General features: G+C 44.5%; 1 protein-coding gene across 4 annotated transcripts; it reads right to left on the reverse strand.

The window, feature by feature from the left end:
• Nucleotides 1–350: 350 nt before the first annotated feature.
• LOC140483278 (homeobox protein Nkx-2.2-like) lies at nucleotides 351–10,226 on the reverse strand. 4 transcript variants are annotated; one of them, XM_072581424.1, is made up of 3 exons: nucleotides 9,944–10,226; nucleotides 1,884–2,481; nucleotides 351–1,608 (listed from the first exon to the last, which is right to left on the reverse strand). In XM_072581424.1, exons 2-3 carry the CDS (start codon nucleotides 2,140–2,142, stop codon nucleotides 1,025–1,027), a joined length of 843 nt encoding a protein of 280 aa, XP_072437525.1. In that variant the 5' UTR covers nucleotides 2,143–2,481; nucleotides 9,944–10,226; the 3' UTR covers nucleotides 351–1,024. The 4 variants fall into 4 exon arrangements, with proteins under 4 accessions (XP_072437525.1, XP_072437528.1, XP_072437526.1 ...); XM_072581427.1 differs by lacking the exon at nucleotides 9,944–10,226 and adding an exon at nucleotides 3,649–3,891; XM_072581425.1 differs by lacking the exon at nucleotides 9,944–10,226 and adding an exon at nucleotides 3,312–3,620.
• Between the last annotated feature and the right edge of the window lie 958 nt (nucleotides 10,227–11,184).

Here is an 11,184-nt window from a genome sequence, read left to right on the forward strand (position 1 = left end):
CCTCTTCTCTCCTTCTCTTTGTCTACCTGTATCAACAAGCAGTTTACCACTTGAAATCATGACCCAATTTTTTCCCCCGTAAAGTTCTGTTGGGCAGTTAACGAGGGGCAATTAGTGAAACTACATTTCCAAAGACTGGAACGGCAAAGGGTGTTGGTTAGATGCATTCAAGCCGGAGCCCAAATGTCAACAGCACTGGTCTCCCCCAAGAACACAGACCGCTGAATACTACTAAGAAAAAAAATGGATTTTTTTTCAGACACAACATTTTATTAAAATTCTCAATATAAAAAAAGAAACTCGGAAAATCGCTCATCAAGGCGCCTTGTTTTCTCCCCCCCCCCCCTCCCCTGGCGTTATTCACATCATTAGGTTTGAAAGCAAGAACCTCCCGAGTGTCTGACACGGTCTGTACTATATACATCGTAACATATTGTCACTCAGCAACGAGGGGCGAACTCTCAACAGGCCACTGCAAGGCACCACTAACCCCTGTCACACTTCCAACCACAGCCTGCCTCTCCAGTGGGTTTTTTTTTAAAAATTACGTATATAAAAGAGAAACAAACCCACAACTTAAAACGCCGCGCCTCTTCGTTACAAAGTCCCATAAATATTTCAAGTATCATATAAAAAAAATTGGCGAAGATGAGATAAAATGTTCTGCACGTCTTTTTTTTTGTTGTTTAAAAGTGTCATTTCGTTTGCACTCGCTTTGTCTCTTAAACACGAACATAAATGACGGGATTATATTCCTACAACACACGGACATACTTTACAAGTCACAAGAACGTTGAATTCGCGGGACTAAAGTTCCGGGTTCATCGTCATTATATATTCTGTAAACAGATAGCAACGAAAAATACCTCAGGTGAACCACAGTTCTGAATGTTATGTGCGGCTATGTGTCTGATTCATTCTGTCTCTGTCTCTCTCTCTCACACACACATGCACACTCATACGTTTTATATATATAGAGAGAGATATTTATACAGCCCAGTTAAAGCAGTCCTTGTACAGTGGTTCACCCCCAAGTCCATTGTTGACTCTGCACCAGCGGGTGTGTGTGATACTGGGGGTTACTGGCGGAGCTGAAATGGGAGTTATACTGGACGTGTTGGAGTGACTGTGTGGTGTAGGCTGGGAAGGCGATGCTCGTCTGGAAAGTGGCGGCCGCCAAGTCCTGTGTTTTGAGAGCATTGGTCACCATGCTGGCGTGACAAGGCTTCCCGTCTCTGACCAGGACAGGGACCGCCACCCTCCTCGGCGAGGGCAGGGGGTTGATATCCATACCTTTCTCGGCCCGGGCCCTCTTCATCTTGTACCTGTGGTTCTGGAACCAGATCTTCACCTGGGTGGGAGTCAGGCGGATGAGGCTGGCGAGGTGCTCCCTCTCGGGGGCGGACAAGTACCGCTGTTGCCTGAAGCGCCTCTCCAGTTCGTAAGTCTGAGCTTTGGAGAACAGAACTCGGCGTTTCCGCTTCTTGCCGGACTCGCTGCCATTGCTGGAAGTCTCGGTCGCATTGTCTGGCGACTCATCAGCGGAAGGCTCCGAGGATTTACTGGCGGAGTTCTGTTGCTGGGATGCGGCGGGAGAAATCCCGTGGACTGCAGAGAGAGAGAGAGAGAGAGAGAAATCATTTGCAAACACACTTTTGGTTTTAATCTCCTCCACGTCAAATCTTACACACCATTTCAGGTTATTATTGCACTAATGTAACTTTAGGATCGATTGAAACCCGCTTAATATCTGAACAGAAAACAGGCCAAATCGTCCCTGTTGGTATCATCATGTTTAAAGTTACAGACTACTAGGAGAAGATTTCTTTTTCACAAAAACTCAGCTCGGTATTGACGGGCTAGAAGGATAATTCAGCACTTACGCGAATACTGGATACTCTCGGTTGTAGCCAACCACCGGGTATACGGATTATCGGTGCTGTCATAAAACGGGTTCTTCAGTGGAAGCCTCTGTACGGTTTCCAGGGGACTTTGGCGAGCGAACCCCGAAGTTTTGGCTGTGCCCGCCGCCTCTCTGTCCTCCTCGGTCGCCTCGGCTGTCGATCCATCCTCATCATTGGTGTCAGGTAAGTCCAAAATGTCCCTGACGGAAAAGCCAGTCTTTGTGTTGGTCAGCGACATATTTTGGCCAAATTTATGCAGGCAAAGTTGCAACAAGCGACACACTCATATACACACACACAAACACACACAAAAAGCTGTGGGCGAGGCGGAATCGGTGAAATGTTGGTTGAATGGTACCATTTAGTTCAAACCAGTTGGCGTGTGACCTCCGTCTGTCCGCGCACACAGAACAGCACCATTCTGTAAAAATCACACATAGAAACAAAAGTCCAGCAGAAACCGATCAAAGCTCTCTCTCGGTTCCAATCCCTCGCTCGGCGCTCACTGTGATGCGGAAGGAATGAGGCATGGTGAATTCTGTTCAAGTTCTATAAGGTTGGTCAACGGAACGTGAACCTGCAGAGAGACAGAGAGAAAGCATTTTTTTTAACCAACAAATATAAAAAAAAGAGTGCCAAAGGTTGAACACGTGTGGGCGGGTCTTGGGAGTCAAGTGGATGAAGACTATGTGAAATTGTGGGGGGATTTTGGGGAAGGGTGGGGGGTGGGGTGGTGGAAGGAGAAGGTGGTAGAGATAACTGAGTCTTCACTATTGGTGCTCCAAGCTCCGATGAGTAGACTAACGTGCCAATTAATTACAAAGATCGGAAGGACTCCTTTTTTTTAAAATATTTAAAGCTCCATTTGCATACAAAGAACCTCCAAGTAGCTTAATACTGCGCGTACTTGAAAACGCTATTTAACAAATTGCTCCAGAAAGTGCTTTGCATTTATTCCCGGCTTTTCACAGTAACGCCGGAAAAAGAGTTCTGTCTCTCCGCCAGAGTGAGAGAGAGAGAGAGAGAGAGAACTGTGAGTGCTGTGAGATTCCAGCGATTTGATTCTAATCGCAGGTATATTCTGTAAATGTGGCAACATTGCCACTTGGATGAAAGGAAGGCGAATTTGGGAATGGGGAACGAGATTGTGGTTCCAATCTACAAGAGAGGAGAACTTTTCCTTTTGTTACCTCGCTAGTTCATCATTCTCCCTTGGAGCCCACCTCCAAAAATAAAACGAAGACAGGGTGGGAGGGGGTTGGTTTGTTTTCGTCAAAGTCTCGATTAGATTATCGCTCAACTTGTTTAATGTCATGCAAAGAGACCATTAAACAAGATGGAGCCCCAGTCTATTCACTCCAGCCCCAGCACATACGAATCCTGACCCAAAGGACAAAAAAAAAGTACCTCACTGACGGCGGATTGGATCAGGTCTTAATTTCTCCGTAACTTTCTCAAGATCGTTAAAACAAAACAAATGCCCAGGGGAACTCGCGGGCATTTTTGTCTTATATAAAGGGCATCTTCCCCACCCCCTGCTAGAAATCCCAACTCAATAACCGTGCGGAGCTGCGGTGAGACAAGGCAAACGATTTATAAGAGTTGATCAGTTGATTTCTCTCTCTCTCTCTCTCCCTCTCTCTGCCGCTCATCCAGTATGTGATTTGGGTGACAATACCGCAGGTTTTTACCAACTCCTCGGCGCATCTTGGGTGGTCGGACCCAGGCAAACACAGATACAAACCTATTGCTAAGCTGCGGACAATGGCGGAAATGTAGACAAATGTCCGGCTCCTGTTGGAAGCCTTTGTCCGAGGCCAGTTTTTGCATTTATTTCAGTCGCGACATAATAGATGATTGACGCCCTGGTGCAATGTGTTCTAACTGTTTGGAATAAATCTGAGGTTGCTCCTAGTTGTCATGGCATTCAACTGCTTTCAATAGACTATCTCTTCATTCAGTTTTGAACCCTGCCACAATATTAAGGCAACGCCTTCATGTTAACGCTCTCTCTTTCTCCCCCACCTCCATCCCTCCCTCCCTCTCTCTCCTTCCATGTCCATGAATCCATTCAGGACATCTTCGATCAGAGAATCGATGGGACTGTCTGGAACTAGGACATTGGAAACAATACCCGGACACGTCAGATTTCCCGTGCTGCGCGGTGTGCAGTTATTTCGATGGGGGCATTTGTAACGACACATTATCACTCCTCTGTGAGAATAAGGGAGGGGGGGGCGTCATTCCACACCCTTAACCCCATTAAACTATGAACATTTATGTCGACGTTAAATTCTTGGAATGGCAAACCGCTAAGTTGTAGTTTGGGATTATCGATACACGGAACTTGTACAAAGTGTTCGATTCATTCCAATAATCAGGGGGCAGGACTGTGTAAATTTGGACACAGAAAGTTCCATGTGTGGTGTGTATATTTTTCCAATTATCATCTGCATCACATTAATGAACTGTCGCACTATCCGATCGTCCTGTGTACACCAGGCGCAACTTTTTAGTAGAAAGCCCAGGGTCTTGCAAGGTATTGACCGCGATGGAAAAAGCTATTTCTCAAATGTTGTTCATTTTATCTTTTTTTCTGTTGTTGTTTCACCAGCTTAAATCATTACCGGGCAAACTATTGAAGCATATATCTACTTATATACATCACATGCTTCGCTGTATTTCTTTTTGCATACAATCTATTAATTGCACAGAAGTTAGCTGTTACTATATTTTTCCCTCATCCACGTCACAATCAGAATTCTAAGAGCAATTACTCAGGGCAACAACAGTCATTCACAGGTTAGAATAGTTCATCGATTCTGGGCAAACAATAAATATTAAGGCTGGTTTACAACTAGAGATTCTTTTTAAAAGAAAAACAATATAAAGGAGAACTTTATGCTTCAGATTACTGAGACGTTCCAAAACGGGAAAACTTCAACTATCTCACTGCCATGGGCACATCTCGATCAAATACACCAAGTCATAACCCTGTTCCTTTTGGAACAAACACATAAATTGCAGGAGAAAATCAGCATGTCTGGCAGTATGTGTGGAGAGAAAGCAGAGTTAGCACTTCGAGCCCAGTGGCTCTTCATTAGAACGGACAGCAGCTAGGAAAAAAAATTGGTATTTATGGGGTGTATCTTTTGAGCCGTGTGACTGAATCTGTTCCAGCGGCCTATATAGAACACCTGATCAGTGAATATATTACCAAAGAGTGGTTTTCTTTTTTTTTTGGGGGGGGGGAGTTGTCGTGGCGGGGTGGTGGTGGATTGGGGCTAAAGAAGAAGTGGTTCCTGACTGACTGATTAATCAAGCACCCGAAGGTGGCTGGCGATGGAGAGAGAAAGAGCTCCATTGAAAACCAAATGTACTGAACATACCTGATCAGGTTTGTTACATTGTGAGAGGTGCTAACACAACTCACATCTTAACCTTTTCCTGCCACACTTACTATCGATTAAGCACCTTCCAGTTTTCTGATCTCCATCCACGATTGCAGAAAACTGTCCCAAACTCCAAAGCCCATTCATGTCTCTACTGAATACCGAAAAAAGTTTAGAGTCTGCAGTTACAATTCACGCACACCCAAAATATTGCATTGGCTCTAAATGTTGTTGCGCGGGGTTTTGTCTTAATTCTTTCTGAATGGATTCTCTCTTTTAAAATCTGTTACTTTTAAAAATAAACAACGATAATTGGCTGGTTACTTTGTCTCCCTGCCATACTTTTGTAACTCCTGCACAAAAGGCGAGATATGAATATTGGCGAGGACACAGTTAACCATGGACACAGAAGGTAGTGTGTCTTAATTTAAAAAAAGAGAACGAGAATGGGGAGATGGTGGAAAGAGTGTCGAGGACGAGGGATCTTCACACATTGTGTGCTGGACTTGAACTGTGTTTTGCTCTCCGGGGTGAGCTCTGAAACAAGGAGAGATAAGTGACCTTTACACAAAATCTTAATCCCTCGCTGAAGAGACTGATAGGATCGAGGGGCTATTTCAACAATCTAACAAGAGTCTGTAAAGGAGCGGTAAATGTGCACAGGATAAGTGGCCGTACTTCAGTTGAAGTGCCCTCTAGTTGTGTTTACCTGTTTACTTTCGCAGGTAGTTTAAAAACCCTGCTCGCTAGCATGTGCCTTTTCACTGGAGCCGAACGGGCAGGCTCTCTGATCCAGTCCTGGCGACTGAACGGCACAAATAACTTTTGAAGTGGTGAGTTACTGAGTGGAGAGAGAAGGCAAGCAATAGTTTTCAGCCAAACCAATGCCAAACAAAGGAATATACCTTCACGCATTTGGGTAGGCTTTAGCACAGCGTTGGAAGTAATCATCTTGAAGAGACGACCCAGGTCAGTGTGGCAAGTATTTTATTAATTGCATTTGGGATACTTGGGTTGGGCGTAATAGAATCAACCTACACCCGTTTAATGAACTGGAGGTCCCCAATCGCTTCAACCGCAACAATTTGGTAATGGGCTGGGATTAGAATATTGAAGATTGATGAATAATTCCGATTCCTGTTAACCTAACAATTCCAGTCATTAATTAACACCGCTTTCCACAGCGTTATCCATGTACTCCTGTCTGAAGGTGATAGGGGTGAGAACTGGAATTAAACTCTTTGGGCCCTAAATATTTTTCACCATCATTTCCTTTCTCACAGTTATTCTTTTTTTAAAATCTGATGAATGTTAGGATGGCAAGAGGTGAAATGATCGTACGCACAACATAAACGCCGGACGCTGAGAAATCACTGAATTTCGACGCAGACATTCCCCGGTTTTTGAGCAACATTGAAAGCGGCAGGCCTTATCTTATAGTTAAGGCCAGTTTCTCCGTTCCAATTCCCTTTGTCCTCGCTGTCGCTGTTAGTAGCAGAAAGTTGCAAAAAAAAATGTAAAGCTCGTTCCCATGAGTAAAGATCTGTAAGTTCATAAAATATAATGTTTGGCTCTCAAAATGAATATGTGGGCGCCCAGTTTTCACCGTTTATAGGACCTCGTGGCAATCCCTTCGTTTAATGAAAGTGTCGAACGGATTATGCATTGCAATTTCACTCTGGCTCAATGCAATCTCAATAAGCAGCAATCTCACTCGTACCACAGATCCTTCACTGGATTTCTATTTTAAGGAGATGGGTCGGTTGCATTTTCTTAAAAGTTAAATCCCGAACCCTTTTGTTGAGAAAATGCTCACTTCAATTTCTGAATATTATTAACCTGTGATGTGCTCGAGTATCCTTCAAAATTCAGATACTCGTATCGTGGCCAACCTGCCTTTTTATTTGGAGAAATAGAATTAGCGTTAGAACAGAACAATGACAGTGAAGGTTATAATTGTTCAAGCTAACAAGCTAAAAGGCGGTAATCAGCGTTGGTCTTTCATTGTTTTAAGCTTCAGATACAGTTAGTTGCTTGTTCTGCAGAATAGGATTGAGGACCCGTTATCAAAGGGTTCCCAGTGTGACAATGCAGTGGAATAGGTCCTAAGGTGATATTAGAAGGCCTGATATTTGGGATTTGCATGTGATCCCTCAGGGCTATTTTAGTTTGCACACTGGAACCTAATGCACTCCAATAATAAATTAAGCTGGGTTAATTTTCCCGGAGGATAAGGAACTAGGGAATAAAAAAGAAAACAAATGACTAAACCGTATGAGTTTTTTTTTGAAAAAAGGACAATCGAGTGTTGGTTATTCAAGGAGAACGCGGAGTAATCTCCTAACAGAGTTGGGAGTGCGTTTTGATACCACCTTCGACCCTGACAAAGCACCATTCTCTAATCCGATTGAACAATGCCTGGCGGGTCTGACTTTCGCGCCTCATTTGCTAACGCTTCATTCGATAATAAAACATTGTTTTTGTCCCTCAGAGGCAAAAGCGTTTCGCTTTATTCTATCACTTTCTCTAATAATTAAACATGTCACATCAGAATTTGACTCGGCATCTTCAACCATTCCTCTCTCCCCCCTAGTCCTATCCCCTCCGGGGTGATCGCCCCTTCTTTATTTGTTAAACCAAAGCGATAACGTATTACCTTAAAACGATTAATTCGCAATCTTTATCCTTCCTGAAAACCGATAAATTAAAGCCATGCGTGTCGACATTTAATTAATGCTTTCTGTGTTTTTAAAAAAGTCCTATGAATGATCTGCTGCCTAATTCCACCATTAGTTCTTATGGAAATGGTAGTATAGGTTGGTTGGAAAACGTAGCTCGAAGCTAGGAAGTTATTAAACTAAAACGCGCCATGGATTATTTGTACGATCTGCCATGGAGTCCACACACTCTCCCCCCCCCCCCCCCCCCACCTCTTCAAATAATCTGAAGCTTTACTTAGATGAACAAATTGCAAAGAACGTTGCAGTTAAGAATATCTGTTGTAGCGTTCGGATGCTGGGGGATACGTGGAGATCCTCGGAAGAAGAAAGCGCCAAATTAACGGTGAGTGGGGGAAAGAAAATACAAGTCAAAGGAAAACTTAACGATTGGTGTTCAGTTTAGCTGTCGTCAGAAAAAAAAAGTTTTGAGTTCGGACCCCCATTTCATGACACACGCTGCGGACTGAATCGCAAAGTTCGCGTCTTGAACACAATCCTCCCAACGCACGGGATTTCGATCTGGGGTGTAACGACCACTTCCATTCGGGCGTCCACCAAAGCCAAGAGTTAACACTCAACTCCTGATGCGCTGGCGAGCGAGAACTGTCACAATAGGAATTCAGAGTCATCCTTACTAGAGGAACAAGAGGGAGACCTTAATATTTAGCAAGGGGCGCCGACGGCGAATTCGTCTCGAGGTTTGCTCAGTTGATAGGGTCGTGCATATAAACAGAGCATTTGGGTCACTATCAAAGAGACCCAGTCCTTATAATACATGACATTATAGTTTCAGGGCGTTCAACAGTGCTAAACAAATGCACGTCACCACGCATATATAAGGGACACATTTACCCTCACATTTCATTCAGGGACCGTGAAACATTTGAATTAGATTCTTGTGTGGAATTGTTTAATCTCTACTAATGCTATTGTTTCCAATAGCAGAGCTATCACATTGAAAACAGATCTCATGAAGGTCAGAGTGTACATATATTATTGCATTCTTCAGTCGATTTGTGTAAGTAATTATTAGTTGAGATCTCCATTAACAATGATCAAACTTTGTGTGTCTTTTGAGCTCTTTCGCTCCCACATGAAGGCAATTTAAGATTCTGAAAATCTCCGATCATTACTAAAGTCGCCGTCACATTACATGTCTTTACTCACTTCCTCACCCTTCCCCAACCCCTACCAACTTCCCACACGGTGTGGATGCTATACACCTTAGATAGGTGACTTCTGTTTGCTTTGGATTTAATGGCTACTCCGGGGACTCGCCCAGTCATTTGCTCCGTCACATTGCGGCAGCGCAGTCAATCAGAGGATGTAGGTGGCGGGGGGAGACGGGAGGGAGACAGAGAGAGAGGGGGGCAGTAAGATAACTTGGGGGTTCAAATGCTAACACCTGGAAAGGTTAGGAGCGCATTCCTGTTTGCTTAATGATGGAGGGTATTTTTGTCTTCACCTGCGCGAAACATTAAACCCTTCACTGTTGGCGTGTACCTGGGATATCCAGGCTGTATGACTGCACAATTCCAGTTAACAGTGAAAGTGCAATTGCAGCCGCACTATTACAAAAACAAGTAGATATCTACCCTCCACCCTATTCTAAACACGACAGGAGAGCCGCATGTTAAACCATTTCAGAAATACCCGTTCCCCCCCCCACCCCACAAAAAAATAACTGCGGAATAAGATGAAACCACCAAATTGAGTGGAGAACAAACACCGTGCCCTACGGCTGAACAGCAATCTTTTCTTTTCTCTGTTTGAATCCGTGCCACGTTCACTCTCAGACTCCAAATCTCATCCGTCAACATTTCTATTTACTGACTCCGTGCAGAGCAGCTCCAATCGACAGTCACCGCGATTGGAGGTAAAAGGTAAACGCATTAGCAAAGAAACGTGCTGACTGAAAAGTGCTCACCTGGCAGTCGTTGAAGAACAGTGGGTGAAGTAGTTTTTTTTTGTTTTGTAAGCTCAGATGTCGTTGGTTTAATGAAGTATCTCCAAATGCAAAGTCAGGAGTGCGTGCACAGATAAGACTGATGCGCTTTATATACCCAGGAACACACACACACACACACACACACATACAAAATGATCCACTCTTAATATTGTCCAAGAGCGTTTACACAGCTCGGCTGCTCGCCGTGCCTCTCCACACTCTCACATTGCACGTTGTTTGCACTTCTCGGTTATGACGTTAGACAAAATACTGAACATATGTTCATTGGCAATAAATTGCCGAGAAATGCAAACACATTTTGCTCTTTGATGGCGCTCTTAATCGACACCCCCCCCCCCCCACCCAACACACAGCTTCTCTTCAATCGCTCAACTTGTCCCTCTCCCACCCACTCCCTATACCTCTCTTTCTCAACCTCTCCCTCCCCAACCTCTACCCCTCTCCTCAAACTATCCCTTTCTCTCTCCCTACCCTTCCATTTTTCTCAACCTCTCCTTCCGTCCCCAACCTCTATCGCTCTCCTCAAACTCTTCCTCCCTCCTTCTCCTAACCCTTCTCTCTTTCTCAAACTCTCCCTCCCTCCCCAGCTCTGGAACCTTTAAAACTCTTCCTCCCTCCCTTTACACCTTTCTTCAAACCCCTTCGTTTTCTTCCAACACTCTAACCCCAACTTCTCTCTCTTTCTCCCTCTACCCAAACTCTCTTTCAACCCCCTTTCCCACCTTCCAACCCCTCTCCACTCCCTTCCAACGTCTCTTTCTGCCTAGTTTCCCTTACTGCTTGAACTATCTCACTCCAAACTCGACCCCTCCAAACCTCCCCGCTGCAAACTCTCTGTCGCTCCCTCCCTAATCTCTATCCCCCCCCCCCCCTTAAAAACCTTCACCGCTCTTCCACACCCTGAATAGATACACTGAACACTCTCATTTCACCTCTTCCAACACACACACATCTTTCTGATCTGGTCGAGTTCTATCTCTTTCTCTCTCGGTATCTCAATCTCCCCTCACTTTTTTCGATTCGTCGACAATCTCTGACTTCTCTTTTGTTGGAAAACAGAAATAGGACCCTGAGCCTTCGGGAAACCCGAAGCCGAGAAATTTGTCTCAGAATCTCTTCAAGTCTTCCTCGACCCGGGCTCCGAACTGAACCAATCGTTCGGTCGCTAAGAAGCTGAGGCTGCCAAATCACCATATGTG

Source organism: Chiloscyllium punctatum, chromosome 11 (assembly GCF_047496795.1).
Source record: "Chiloscyllium punctatum isolate Juve2018m chromosome 11, sChiPun1.3, whole genome shotgun sequence".
Classification (NCBI taxonomy): domain Eukaryota; kingdom Metazoa; phylum Chordata; class Chondrichthyes; order Orectolobiformes; family Hemiscylliidae; genus Chiloscyllium; species Chiloscyllium punctatum.